The sequence below is a fragment of the Gorilla gorilla genome, chromosome 17 (genome assembly GCF_029281585.2).
Source record: "Gorilla gorilla gorilla isolate KB3781 chromosome 17, NHGRI_mGorGor1-v2.1_pri, whole genome shotgun sequence".
Lineage (NCBI taxonomy): Eukaryota > Metazoa > Chordata > Mammalia > Primates > Hominidae > Gorilla > Gorilla gorilla.
In genome coordinates, this window is record NC_073241.2 from 95820900 (window position 1) to 95837242 (window position 16343).

Here is a 16343-nt window from a genome sequence, read left to right on the forward strand (position 1 = left end):
AGCTTGGGTAACAAAAGATTTTCTAAAATTTGCATTTTTATCATATTACTTTTAGTAGTTGAGGGACACTTTGGAGACATATTGTCTTACAAAGTGGTTTAATAGTCATTTAACTATATGAGACTTAACTTTTGAAAATATTAAGAAAGCCAACTATACACTATAGTACTCCAGAGAATACCTACCTATTTTTTGAGTATTCCAAGCTAATATCTCTTGATTCTTTTATTATTAATGCAAAACATTACAGGTATGCTATCTAAAAATTCATTATTATTCTGATCTTCTCAAATCTGGGGCAATGTCTTAAGGCAAAGGCTAATTGTAAAAGACACATATCAGAACATTTGTACTTGAATTAAGGAACTGCCTGGAAGAAGAGAAGCATATGGAATTGCTTTATAAAGGTGATGATGATGCTGAGATTCTTATGTCTCTCAGTGGGACTGTTGCCATGTTTAACATATTTAATACATTTAAGCATTTCACCTTTCAGAAAAGCAATTAGAAATCATAAGGGAATACTCTGATTTACTTAATGCTATGTAGAGTATAAAAATAAGTAGAAATGATTAAGGAAGGGAAATTTGGGACTGCAATCTGCCTCAGGGATGACTGTACATGCCATAGAAAGCAGCATTTGGCTTTTGGAATATTGCAGCATGTGGCAAAACAAGAGCCAGCATGGAATGAATAGCTCTGCCTCCATAGTGCTCTTTGAGTTCAAACCCCAAGGTTCCACAGGCTTTGTGCAACCAGTTTTATCAGGACAAGAGAGCACATAATAGGTAGCACACGATTCACAATGGCAGACACTCTTCTGCAATCTGGAATATTCACTAAATAGGCTAACATGATTCATTCATAAAAGTCTAATGACTCTCACTGCTAGTTATCACTATACATTTTAATAAAACTATCAATTATTTTTGACTAATATTGCAAACAAATAACATAAAAAATGAAAGCCATAAGAAATTTAGCATTTAAATTAATATGATATAAAATTCTGTGTGGAATGATACTACTTCTGTATACCTATTAAATCACATTCTCTTCATCTGAGCTGGTAATACTAATGCTTGTCTCGGCACAAACTACAGAAAGGCCCATATGCAGCCACCTAAGCAAAAATAGGTAGAAGGCACCCCCTGCTGGGGGAGATCATGCGGGTGACTTGTCTACTCTGCCTTTGCCAGACCATGGTCAAGCTGCATTTCAGCAGTAGGGACAAGACATTTTAATTACTTAGTATCACAGTAATGATACAATGCTAATAACTGTCACCATGCTGTAATGTTTTCTCCAAAAATATTACCAAGAAAGGATTTTACATTGCTTGCTTTCTACCATAGACTAGAAAGCAGCCACTTAGCCATATTTGTCCTTTGAAGATGTGTCTAGCTATGCAACTCCTGATGTGTTTTTTCTTGTTTTTGCCCTTTACATGTTTATTATTTCAGAGATTTGCATGGGCCCTAAATTGAAATACAAGACATTTTAAAATATGGACTCAAGTGAAAAACACCAATTAAGTTGACTGGTATTGTCATAAGTTAGCCACCTTAAAATCAATGCCATATTTGAAAATGTATGTTTGAAGGTCCAAAATAAAATGGGTTATATATATATATATATATATGTTTTCTGTGTATATATATATGATTTATATATATATGATCTGTATATATATATGTTTTCTGTATATATATATATACAATTTTTTTCTGTACCTTTGGATATTCTGAGTGTGTTATTTCTATGGTTGATTGGCACCAATAATGAATAATATAATAATAATAGTAATAATAATAAATACAATATGTGACATGTAACCTAATAATAGAAACTCAGACTTAGTAGTGACATAAATGGACAGATGGATTTATTTTTGAAAAAAGAATGCTATTCCCCTCCTTAATCCATCTGTGTGAATATATAATATTTATACAGTATTAACATCTAAAGTAATAGAAAAAAACATTGGCAAACATAAGTAACAAAAGCCCCTATGTTACTAACTGAATGAGGTGGTGCAAATGGACAGTCATTATTCTGTAATGGACAAAAGCCTGGAATCTAGAACTTGTTTTCCTGGATTTAAGTTTTATAAATAAAAATATAAATATGGTTTATTTATATATATATACATATTCCTTATGTAATAGCATATGTAGTGTATTACAGTTTTTCTAAAGTAATAAGACCAGCTTACTTCTGGGGGAACTCTGTTTTATTTAGGCTTCAAAAGGACTGCTTTAGAAGATATACTGAAAAAAATATTTTTTTCAATGATTCTGAGAACTGGTCATGATTTATTGCTTGTATAAATGCAAATCTTTTCTAAAAACTATGAATTTAAGAAAATCAACATCTCAGTCTGATAGGTTGTAACCATACTCACTCTTTCAAAAGTGAGTAGTTGATATGCTTTTCAGCATGTTAATTTTGAGTTATGACAATTGTTATGGTTTGGCTGTGTCCCCACCCAAAATCTCATCTTGAATTTAATCCCCATAATCTCCATGTGTCCAGGGCAGCACAGCCAGTATGCTGTAAATGGACAGCCAGTATGCTGTAAATGGACAAAACCCTGGAATCTAGAACTTGTTGGCCTGGATTTAAGCTTCAACTCTGCCACTGTTAGGTGTACGACCTCGGGCACAATACAAAGACTCTGTGTGTTGGTTTCGTTATCAGTATCTTGGGGGTAATAAAGATACCTACCTCATTAAATGAAATAGTACCTTAAAAACACTTAGAATAAGATAAGAGAGAGAGAGATTTAGAACAGATTTGTTGGGTATATTCATTAAAAACTGAAAAAACCAAAGTCCTCCTATTACGAATGTTTTCTTCTTTTGAGGTGCAGCGCAACTCCATGAGGACCAGGTAAAAGCAGTTACACCTTTGCAAGGTGCGAATGGGAGCTGAGCTCAGCAACCAGTCTCACCTGAGCACCGACTTCTCGCCCTGGCCCCTGACTCCACCTCCAAGTGTTTCTCATCATTACATTTTCAGCCAGGACACAGATAATTAATTTAAGATTTTATTTGGGGTTTATTGCATAGAACTCAAATTAGAGAGACTCAGTAGATGCTACTAGTGTGATAGATGCTGCTAGCAAATAAAGTTTGCTCCTTGTTATTTACTTGATATTTGGGTTGACAACACAAGCATGAGGAAAACTTAGAATTTTCTCAGTTCACACATTTTCCTAGTATGTCCTTTTGTACAAATTTCCTTCTCTGGTCTTTGTGCAAAAAAGGTACATAAAGTAACAAGCCTGGGTGTAGATAATATGTTATAAAAAAGAGAGAGATTTTTGCTGTTGAAAACAGTATTAGTGGGACAAATTAATTTAATAGTGTTTGATAATGAATATACTATGAATATATACACTGTATTGTATATCAACCTTTTATTTTTACAATTAGTAAAACAAAATATTTTTAAATTATTGGTGAAATCTCTCTATATAAACTGAATATGTCAAGTGTTAACATGTATGTTTTATATAGAGTTGAAAATAGATAATCATTTCTACAAAGCAAGCTTCCAGAATAACATAGAGGGCATCTGGGATAAGAAAAATGTTTCTGAAAACTGAGGTGTCAGTTTTAGCTGGACAATTACCTACAACTTGTCTGAGACCTAACATTGGCTCAGATATGCGAAGGCTAGATGGTAAAAACGTACTCATCAGAGAACATATGGGAATGTGACCTTAATTTTTATTTTTAAAAAGCACGAGGACAGGGGAAAGCAGATAGGGATGTCAAGGCTGCAGCTTTTCATCTTGCATTTTCAGAGGTGACAATCTGCTTGTAATTTGATTTTCATTTCTTCGTATAAAATTACAACTACGGTCATCAGATCTTAGATATTAACAACATGTTTGAAAAGCTATCTGTTAGTGCTATTAGTATATTTCTTTTGTTTCTTCTATGTAGTTCTAAAATAATATGGGAATATATTTTTCTTCTCTATTACTTACAAAATGAGATAAACCAACTCCTCTTTTTCAACAGGATTTCTCCTGAAATATCTATACCTAGGGAACATTGCCACAAAAAGTTTGGTTACTACTTAACTTTCCAGCATTTTTTTCCCAAAATAAATGCCATAGAATGATTAATTTTCATCGGAGCACCTCATACATAATGTATAAGTTGAGCAATTAATTTCTTCCTTTGGTATTAGAAAATTACCTGGGAGGGTCAGGGTGAGGAGGCAGTAAGTAACAGGAAGATAATTATTGCCCTGATTTAATTCCCTTTCTTCTCTCTTCTTCTCCATATTAATTCTCGTACTTGAGTAAAAGGGATAGGTCTATAAAACTTCCTAAAGGTAAGCTTAATAATATAATGATTCCTATTTTGACAATAATAACAACTGCTAAAAATGTCAAGTGTTTGCTACACGTTTGGAAATATTCTACATTCTTTAATATTATTTCAGTTAGTTCCCACAACAATCCTATGACTTACGTATTCTTAATACCTCCGTTGTACAGGTGAAGGTATCAAGAGAAAAAATACTAAATAACTTACTCAAGGTTACACTGCAAAGTATGTTAGCAACAAAAAGTTAATGAAAATGAACTTCATAGACCACTTACTTTCACTAGCATACCAACTAGGTAATATTACGGAAATGTTAACATTACCACGTGTGAATACTATCCACCAACTTTTCTCCCTTTTATAGATAAAACATTGTGTTGATGTCTACCTCTATATAATCATAAAAAGATTGTAGTTTTCCTGCCCAGCCTTATTTGTAGCTGAGATAAATCACTTAGCACTGTGGAAGTCAATAGAACGTATATTATAAATATTAAAATGAATAAATACAAAGGAACTGCTTGAAATAAAGCTGTGTAAACTATTTTAATATGCTCTAAGATGTTGTAAGGACACTATAAATTATATTTTCTTTGTACAGTTAGCTTATGGTTTATATTAAACAAGTGAATTTCAAATTAGTATTTAAACTACATGAAATGCCAAATTGATTTATTATGTTTCCAGCCTATTACTATGTAATTTGGTGGGAATTATCATGAAAATGAATTCTTTTATTCAGTTTGGGACATTTTTTCTGATGCTTACCTTGGCCAAATATCAGACAGTTTCCACAACTTCTTGTCACTTTCAAATATCTTTTAAAATCTATGCTATTTACTAGAAGACCTTAACCTCACATCCAGTATAAAATCTAACTCCTGTCCTCTCCCAGAGGAGCAGACCTCTGCTGCTTCTGATCCTCTGAGGTCTGGGTAGGAAGGAAGATACGAGAAAAAGGGGGCACAGTAAACATGTTGGTGCCATCCTGACCTCACAGCCAGTGACCTCTGTGACCACAGGCATCTGAAGGCTGGTCCTCTGTCATGGGGCACATGCATGGACAATTCAGAGACACATCTCAAGGACGTGAGATCTCTATTGTTCCTTGACCTATGTAATGTATTTTTGGATGACTGTCTTAAGCTCCCTCTCACCTCCATCTACGCAAAATTTCCACAGCTGCAGTCCCTTAAGCTATGTAAAACTCATTCAGCTTCACCCTGTCAAAAGCTAGGAATGGCAGTTCCCAGTTACTACCCTCTCCCGTTCCTGCTATTTCAGGTGGATCGGCCAGTCATCTTCAGAGCTCTCTAGGAAAAAAGGGCAGCACAAATTTCTAATAGGTCTCAAGGAACTACTTGCAATTGAGATGCTAGTCCTTCTTCTTTCAGGAAATCACAATTTCCATATAGACAGACAGATCTGAATATGTAAAAAGTCACATATTCCTTTCCTCCATTTATCTGTCTACTTAGTCTCCCTGTCTTTCTTTCACTATCAAATACCATAGACTATAAAAAATCTTGAAGCCACCTTGTAGGTTTTTTGTAGCCCTGAGAGCTGTGTAATGCATCTGTTACCAAGTTGTATTTTAAAATGTGAAGTAGGATTCTTATGCATGGCACATGATTTCATATTTCTTACACTTTGTGAAAATGTATTCATATAAGACTTTCTACAGCCATCATTTAATAACCTGTTTTGATTGAACAGTATAACTTCATCAACTATCTTTCCTCCAGATACATCAATGAGTTCAAGTAAGATAAATGTCAAAGTTATGTAATTTTTAGAAAGATTTTGAAAAATCTTTACCGTATCCACTAACTACTCAGTACTAACCCATTTTGAAAAATACTTCAATTCCATATTAATATTCTGTAAAAATAGTCAATGGAAACCAAAAGAATTTCTACAAGTCACTAAGTAAAATAGATTGGATTCATTACTACATTAATTCCAGAAATATTTATTGGTCACTTTCTGTGTGCTAGAAACATTTTTTATACAATGATAAATGAACAAGACTGACAATTTATTGCCCATTAAGGGTTACATTCTAATAAGCGATAAAGACAACAATAATACCAGGGAGCTGAGTAATCTAATACAAAGCAAGACAAAGCCAGGGTCACTGGAAGCAGCAGTGGTCTTTCTGAGGAAGTTGCAGCTGATCACCAACCTGAATGAAGTGACGTAATGGAAAATAGAAGTGTTTGAAGGAAGATCGCTTTAGTAACTGAGGAGGAGAGAGGAAAGAGGAGAAACTGCACAAGTGGGCAGAGATGGGAAAGTCCATGGCCTATGGGGAAGGTGAGGAAGTTGATTTTTATTTTCAATGTGCCGTGAGGCTGTTGAGATCACTCAGAATTGGAAAAGAAACAGACCATGTGTTCCAATAGAATACCATTAGCTGTTGTTATGATAATTCACTGTTATTTATTGAGCAGTTATATTTTGTCAGGCACTATTGGTGCTGCTGGTTTTACATATCTTATTATTAATTCTTCATAACAACCATGTGAAATAGGTTGATTGGACGTCATTTTACAAAGTGAGATCTGGAAAGATTAAGCAGTTTAACAAATATTATATGTTCGTTTAATTGAAAGTAACTAATTCAAACAAAGATCTGTTAGGCTCAAGCACATGCACTGAGTGAACAACTAGAAGTTCACTAGTCCTCATTTTCTTATTTTTACCGTTAAAAATTTAAAGCTTACATAAAAAGCTGTGAGTCAAATAAGGGAGATATTTAAGTCCTGTGGGTATTAATGTGAAGCTGTGCTATTTTCATAAATATTTTGCATTAATTTAGAGTTTATTAAAATTTACAAAAATAAATTCTTAATGTAATGCCTTTTTAGCTCAAGAGCTTTGTTCTTGCAACACCCACGTGATGCAAAACATAAAACAATTATTGAAAATAATACAAAGTATAATTCCTAGGAAGTTGCAACTTCTGTATTAGAATCAGATAGTATCTTTTGATGTGGTTAAAAGGAACATATTTTAGACTACCAAACAGATGTGCAATCATGTCTGTGCTCTCCCTGTGTATCCTATGATTGATAATCTTATAATCAACTCAACCAGAATCTATTTTAATATATCTCTTTAGTGCCACTGGACACAAGTATTAAAACTATTTGTACAGGTATTCCATTAATGTGCATTTTAATGAGTTGTTTATCCAAATGTATTCATTGTTTATAAGGCTTTTATTCATACAAAATTTCTGTCATCTCCAGAAAGCCTTATTTACTTTTTCTCGTCTATTTTCCATGAATTCTTCCATCTGTTGTTTATCATACTTTTTAGTTTTCTACTAAGATTACCTAGCATTCTTTTTAAATAAAGGAAACAACACTTCGTGGAATAATTCATGAAAATTTCTCTGACTATACATTTTCAATTTTCATGTCAGTATGACAGAAACGTAAATGTTCTCTCGATTTGTACATTTCTATTTGACTTGCAAATTTTTGCACCTTTAAATTTTCTCTTGTTTGGTATTTTTCCTCTTTCCTAATAATGATATCATTGTGTAAGGATTGACTACATCTTATGTCCTCTCATCCACTTTAATATCTTCCTAAATTATTTTACTTCAGATCTGGTTTTCTCAAGCTTTTGTGAAATGATAATATTTGTGTCACCAACTTAATGATGCCTGTTTCAGATTGATGAAAAACTTTCTTTATTATGTGATATAGATGTTTAAATTTCAAAGTACCAATAAAATATATTATAACCATTTAACTACTTCATCAATATTTCAAAATTACTCAAATTATTTGATTTAACATATATGGCCAATTTGGTTCAGCTTAGTCTCACATGCTATTGATAAAAAAATGATCATATGAACCAATTTTAAGAATTTTGTATTCACTACTTTCTTCCTGTTCAAATTATAAATTTTGAAGTCTACCTTGATTTGGATAGAATAATAAAGATCATTCTTAAAAGGTCGATTAAAATTAAAGTGTTCTATTATCTTGTTATCTAATGTTACTGTAAAGCTTTATGCCCAACAGCTTAGCATTGATTTCCTTCTTAAGGCTACAATAAATGTATCTATTGCACCTAATTTTATATTCAATAATAAAAAAATGACACTGAAGCATCAGTCATATTCCAAGCTCTTAACAGAAAAGGAAATACTGAGAATTGTATCATGTTTTATCCCATGAATGGTAAGTCAGTTCAGTTGATCATAATATTTAGAGTGAATAATAACTGAAGTTTGAATCCAGTATTCCTTTAAGTTGTCTAAATAATTTTTAGTAGAGGTAAAAATTTACTTAAATTTTTCCACACTTTCCACCAGTTTCATAAAATTTGCATTTAATTATGAGTAAATATTGACTTTTATTTTGCTATTGTATTTTGACATAAGAATGTGTTTTGAGTTGCATATGAAAAAAAATCTATGACAAACACCTAAATATATTTTCCTTTTAATACAAAGTTGTAATATCAAAAATAATACAAATTTATACTATATAACTCTGATTAATTAGTATACACCAAGTATCTGTTCAAATTTGAAATCAGTTTTAAAGAGTGCTCTTGGCAAAGTTTTAAAATATCAAACTAGAATGAATCATGGCATCTTAGTCAGAAATCTGCTTTCCATATAAGGTAAATGTTTTTAAACATCTATGTAATCACCCACATTATCCTAGGTGTTAAAGTTTTAAAGTTTATCTCTATATAGTATCAGGAACTTAACCACATAAACATTTTATTCTTACAGTGTGAAAGATGAAAATTGAGTAAATAAAATAACACTAAGATATCTTAATTCAGTGCCTTTCTCACACTAACCATTTAAAAAGGTTGAGCATTTGCATTAGATGACATTGAAAAATAGTAGAGGAATATTTTAGTCATATGCCAGAGCTGGTTTTATAAGGCTTTTATTCATACAAAAGTTCTGTGATCCCCAGAAAGCCTTATTTACATTTTCTCGTCTATTTTCCATGGATTCCTCCAACTGTTGTTTATCATACTTTGTAGTTTTCTACTAAGATTACCTAGCATTCTTTTTTAAATAAAGGAAACAATACTTCATGGAATAATTCATGAAAATTTCTCTGACTATACATTTTCAATTTTCATGTCAATATGATAGAAATGTAAATGTTATCTCGATTTGTACATTTCTATTTGACTTGCAAATTTTTGCTCCTTTAAATTTTCTCGTTTGGTATTTTTACTCTTTCCTAAGTAAATAATGATATAATCGCATAAGGATCGACTACATCTTATGTCCTCTCATCTACTTTTAATATCTTCCTAAATTATTTTACTTCAAATCTGGTTGTATTGATGCCTGTGAGTTGATTGTTTACATTTCTCCCCACATCTCTGTTCAATGACAGCATGTAGGTAGCTTAAAATAACCATGGAGTATTTACTCCAGGGAAATCAGAAAACTCCATAGACTAGGGCTTTCCCCGCCATAGAGCCAGGGCACAAAACTCTTTAAGACTACCATTTGGTTCGAATACACATTAGCACTTTTAAAAATTTTGATGATAAAAAGCCCTAATTATTTGACTGCACTGCAGAACCAAACATGCATGCTAATCTTTTAAAGCGAGGTCCCAACTCATTAAGGTAATCATAGCTTTCATCCTGATCAGAGACTGCTGATTCTAAGGAGCTCAGGGATCCAGCTAATGACCCTGTTCCCTCAAAAGCGTAGGTCTGGAGGGAATCAAAAGGAGGGGCACACGGATCAGTATTAGCTTCTTCGAGCTTTTCCAGAATGAATTTCCTGAATATGGCACTGTCGGGGCCAACTTGCAAAGACTGCCTGTATAGGCTCCTGATCTCAGCGCTTGTGGTTTTCCGAGTCTTGCGTTCCCGCATTATGGTACTACTCCTCAGCTCTGCTATATCAAAGGCCTCTGTATCTTCTTCTCCACCCCCTTCATCATCATATTGGAATATATTCTCTCTGAAATCTTCACTTTTCTCAGGAAATAGAATCTGTTTTCTCCGTTGTTTTAAACCCAAAGTCAAAAAAATAAACCCTGATGAAGAAAGCACATCAGAATATCAATAAACAGTAAAGAGTATTGTAAACATTACAGTCTTTGCTCTCATTTCAAGCTCAAGATGAGTGCTTAAACTTTATGATTATAAAACAAAAAGATACATTTGTTATTGAAAATTTGCCAAAGGGACTTGCAAAATTACAAAGGAATGTATCACGATTTTTCTGGCTGATGACTTAGAGACAAAGAAAACCATAAAAATACAGTGAACTATCTTAGATGATGAACAATTTAACATTCAAAATCTGTTTCTTCTCAAATATTAAAATAGAATAAAGTAGAATGATAAAACTTTGCAACCTGAATGTGTTTGTCAACTTTAGTAGCCAATGCTTCATATTAATAGTAAGTTCAGAACAACAGAACAGTTTGATGTTCCCTATTGAAGCAAATTTCTGTGGCATAATTATTTTCTAAATTAATATGTATTGACTATGAAGCGTACATCAGGCATTCTTCTAAAAGCTTTATATTTATTGATTGATTTTATTCTTGTGAAAGTCGTTATATTATTATATCCTATCATAGATGAGAAAACTGAAGCACACAGATGTTAAATGACATTGCTAGAAAGACACAGCTAGTTGAGAGATACAATGGAATACTGTTCAGTCACCAACAGTGAAGTCATTTACAGCAACATAGATGAACCTGCTGGACATCATGTTAAGTAAAATAAGCTAGGCACAGAAAGAAAAGCACTGCATGATCTCACTTATACATGGAATCTAAAAAAGTTGATTTCATAGAAGTAGAGAATACGATGGTAGGTACCAAGATTTGGAGAGTAGTCAGGGGAGTGGGGATGAAGAGAGGTTATTCAATTGGTGCAAAGTTACAGTGGGACGGGAGGAATAAGTTCTGGTGTTCTATTATACCGTAGGGTGATTGTAGCTAATAATTTATTTCAAAATAGATAGAAGAGATAAATTGGAATGTTATCACCACAAAGAAAGGCTACATGTTTTCAGTCACAAATATGCTAATTATGCTGACTTGAGCATTATACACTATATACAGGTATTGAAACAACACACTGTAGCCCATAAATATGTCCAATTTGTATCAATTATAAATACAATAAAATAAAAAAAGACAAAAGTAGAAAGTTGGTTCAGAGCCTGTGCTCTGTGACACCACATAAATTTCAGAAATTCCAAACTATCATGTATTTGAATCATAACACATTTGTCTAGAATTATTATTTATTACATAAGATAATTTTAACATCATGTAGAAACAGAAAAAATTCAGAACACTTTTGCTTTAATTTTAAATAAAAATGTGTGTGTGTGTCTGTGTGTGTGTGTGTCTTTGCGTGTGGGTATCAAGGATAACCAAGACCCAACCTAGGATCTTATGTAGCTGTTCAGAATTTCACATGTAGGATTTGAAACACACATGAAGTAATGTTATGAATAGTATCACAAAGAGAAATATGTTGGTTATATAGTATTTATATGAAACTTGCATTTAAAATATCTAAAATAAATAAGGTCACCATATTTGCATTCATGTATTGTACTTTAGAACTCATATGATATATATGGTTGAAATAGAAAGGAGTCTAATAAATACTTTTCTGATCTGAATTGGAGATAAACATTTATAAAACATTCAAAGGATACCACTATTGTAATAGTTGACCCGTAACTCCCACCTGCTAAATTTTACTCACATTTGTAATTACAAAGCTGCCCCTTGTTTGTTTGTAGATTTTCAGGGCTTGGTTTAAGTCTGTATCTATAGGCAGCTCAGTATTTTAGTCCCCCAAAATTATGCTTTTACTATTTATCTTTGCTTCTGGATCTAGCTATGTAGCTATGAATTCAGCTTCATAATCAAAGATCATTAAAAATAATTTTAAAAATTGAAGCTAGGTCCTAAACAATTGTAATCGTAGGTGGTAAATGAGGAATGGATGGGTTTTGAAGCCTTGAGAAAGATAAGTTAAGTGAAGACAAGGCAGGTCCTGAAACATATCTCATGCCAGTTTGAGTGGTCAGTTTGGCATTTCAGAAACTGTCTAATACATTTGCTTTCACTCTTCAATGTAGTTTCATTGGCTTTTGGTTTGAAGTTTTGAGGGAGGCAAGAGCAGAGTTTAGACTATATATTTTGGCATTAAAAAAAGGAAAAGGTTATGCTAGATGAATATTTTATAGTCCTGAAAGCCTGATTAAGACCTTTTGGTGTTCAGCTGCCTCATTTGTGAAATGAATATAAATTATCTGCTTATAAAAACAGTGATAGCAATAGAAAAAAACAAGCAAACAAAAACTAATAGCACTCTTTTACTGGGATTTATTTCTCTTCTGTACTTGGATTTAAAAAGACGTTCTCTTATACATTCCTCATTTCTAACATTTACTGTCCTTTTTATTCACAAAAGACTTTTGGATTATTTTTAGTTTTAATTGACAAAAACATATACATTTATGGTATGCAATGTGATGTCTGATATATGTATACATTGTGGAATGATTAAATCAATTTAATTAATATATTCATCACCTTAAATACTTGTAAATAAAAGTGGTATGTTGAAGAGATAGCCACACTTCCATGTTCATTACAGCATTATTCACGATAGCCAAGATATGGAATTGATGGAAGCTAAGTTTCCATCAGTGAATTAATGGATAAGGAAAATGTGGTATACAGACACAACGAATGCTATTTAGCTTTAAATAAGAAAGAAGTTCTGTCACTTGCCACAACATAGATAAAACTAGATAACATTATACTAAATGAAAGAAGCCAGTCACAGAAAGACAAACACTGCATGATCTCACTTTGACAAATCTAAAACAAGTAAATAAGTAACTCACATAAGTAGAGAGTAGAATGGTAGTAGCAGGATAGCAGGTGAGAGAATGAAGAGACATTGGTCAAAAGACACAAAGTTTCAGTTAGACATTAGGAATACATTCAAGAGATCTGTTTTACCACGTGGTAACTATAGTTAATAATAAGGTATTTTATACTCGAAAATTGCTAAGAGAGTAGATTTTACTGCGCTGTTTTTTTTTTAAATGCATCTTGGGCTCTAGTCAGTTGCAGTACAGTGTTGCATAACAATGTGTTGTGGTCATGGAATCTTAGCACATCATTTTCTAGCTGTGTGACCCTTCATAAAGCACAAAGCTTTTTGAGTTTCTAGTCCTTCATCTAGAAAATGTAGGTGATATTAGTTACTACTTAATAAGGTTATTGTGAGGTTCGGATTGCATAGTGCATATAAAACACTGAAGATTGTCTCCTGGAGTATAATAAGCACTCGAGAGAAGCTCGCCATTATTATCACTAATTTTTACATGTTTTATATTGTTACATTGTATATGTGTCAAGAACATGCATAAACAGATGTGTACATACACACTCACATACTCATACAATTCAAAGATCACGTTTTTATCCACTTATTTACTCCACTTGATTTAAGAATTATACTACATTCAGAAGAGGAATAAACGTACACACAAACCCACATTATAATGCTATAATAGAATTAACTATTTATGTATTTATCATGTTATTTTAAATAAATGAGTATATGTTAAGTTCAGCACCACCTACCAAATATGATCATAATGCAAATGAGAATAGCAATGATGACTTCTACCTACCAAATATGATCATAATGCAAATGAGAATAGCAATGATGACTTCTGTCTTGAATCCCATCGAAAGCACAAGCTCCTGGTACTGGCAGGTCTGTGTGCTCCCACTGTCACCACAGTCACAGACATGGATGGTAAGGGTGTTTGTACTTGTAAGTGACGGGATTCCATTGTCGGCAATTAAGATGGAGATGTAGAAGACAGGCTCTTCTTGAAGGTTAAAACCAGTTCTATTAGTCAAAATGACAGCTGTGTTATCTAAAACAAAAATCCATGTGCATAATTTTTTCAACTACATAAGAGAAATTTTATGTAATAGTCACATGTGCTAGGGACAATAGTATAGAGATATGATCAAGTAAGTTCAAATAAAAGGAAGACAAAATTTCTGATGAGAAGACAACTAAAACATCCACACTAAATTATTAGTGTTTTGACAATACCTAAACCCTAATTATGTAATCAGATGAATTATTTAAATTATGTAGTAAAATTACTATTTAATATTATTAGATATTGAGTTGATACTACTTAGTTAAAGTATTTATATTATTATTGAATTAATTAAATTGGTTCCAAAATGTCTTTGACACATATATAAAACATGTGTGTAACACAGAAAATGGCTTTTTAATCAGATATCAATAATTTATAGGGGCTACCAATATGAAATATAAGCTGATAGAGCTGGCTTTATTTGTGTTAATTACATATGACACGGTCTATTTTCTAATGCTTGTGACCCATTATTTGTACAAATCCAGGGAATATACAAGACTTTCAAAGATATATATCAAAGCACATGATCTCAAATACTATATTTTCTAATTAGACAAAATAATTTCACTTGGTAGACAAGATCCTATTAGGATATTTCATATCACATTGCTGTTATTAATCTATTTTGTATTTAAAATTCTGAAAATCATTACACTTAGACTGATTCATTTACCTAGAGAGTCCATTCAAAAAAATTCACGAAAACAAACAATAAACACTTCAACAAATATGCAATGACTCTTCTGTGAATCCCAAAATATTATAAATAACTTTTGTCATTGTAATTTCTTGTACCTCAGAACTGTATTTTCCCTTTACTTCTTTTTTACCATCCCTCAAAATATTTTCTATAGTCACCAAATTTTAAAAGACAATAGCAGTAAAGGGAAAATAAATAAAAGCCTTTTGAAATGCATGCTTAAGTAGGACATTTCCCAAATCATCTTTTTAAAGACAATTCACTATGAAACCCTTAAGGTCTATAAAGCCCATGTGATTTTATTCGCTAGGCAGATCTAAGAGTTGAGAGACAGTTGACACTTTTTAAATATGCGTTTTATTAAATTACTTGTGACCACAAGCATTAAACCAAATCAATTTTGTATGCTTCAATGTATTTATTTCACCTCAGTAATTTATTTTATATTAATATAAATTAATCTATATATACAAATATCAATGTATTTAAATATATACATTTAAAAACTCCAGCTTAGATTCATTTATATTAGTATATGTATTTTAAAATATAATTTTTAACTTAGAGTATAATAATAAAAAATAAATAAAATAACGTTGAAGTCTGCAACAACAACAAATAATAATAATAATAATAATAATAATAATAATAATAATACATGTACCCCCTGAATCTAAGAGTTTGTTACATGGCTAAATTTTGTGGAAAGCAGTCTGGAGATTTGTCAAAGAGCTTGAAAGAGATATTTGTGGTTTTTGTCTGAAACATATTTGAGTTTCCTCCCCGGGGGAATTTGACGAGGGCAAAACAGACAGAAATGTGTTGCATTTACTCTCGTATGAAAGGCCTCTTCTGGAACAAAGCTTAACCTCAGCTGTAAGGAGAACTGCAAGTATTTGGTTACAGATACTTGAGTAATAAATCAACTGTGTTTCATAACTTTGAGGTATAAAAAAATTAAAACAGAAGTTCTTATTATGACAAAAAGTATCTCTTACTGAAGCTCATGAAAAAGAAGCAGCGTGGCTTTGTATAAAGTTAATCCACCTCTACAGAAAGGAAAAATAAATTCTCCCCCTACAAAAAGTTCTTTGGAACACTTAATCCTTAGATTGATAAAAATTATTTAGTTTTGAAGGAATAAGAACTATATTAACCCAATTTCATATATTCTAAGCTCCTAATTGATGACCCTAAATATTTTTGAATCAATCAAGCTAACATGACTGTAACTAAAATAAATATCATTTTCTTCCTCAGTCATAGATTGAAGTCTGAGTTAGATGAGAACATGAAAGGAGCCGTGGTGTCAGAACTGCAA

At 32.2% G+C, this 16343-nt stretch overlaps 1 protein-coding gene across 3 annotated transcripts in view; it reads right to left on the reverse strand.

Moving 5' to 3' along the window:
* Positions 1–6302: 6302 nt before the first annotated feature.
* CDH19 (cadherin 19) overlaps positions 6303–16343 on the reverse strand; it is a 362797-nt gene continuing 352756 nt past the window's right edge. For 2 of the 3 annotated variants that reach the window (XM_055368050.2, XM_019013749.4), the window contains exons 11-12: positions 14050–14301; positions 6303–10396 (exon numbers count right to left, since the gene is read on the reverse strand). In XM_055368050.2, coding sequence (XP_055224025.1) covers positions 9906–10396; positions 14050–14301 — 743 coding nt within the window. In that variant the 3' untranslated portion in view covers positions 6303–9905. Of the gene's footprint in view, positions 10397–14049; positions 14302–16343 lie in introns of those variants that run through there. The other variant, XM_055368051.2, reaches the window with a different exon arrangement.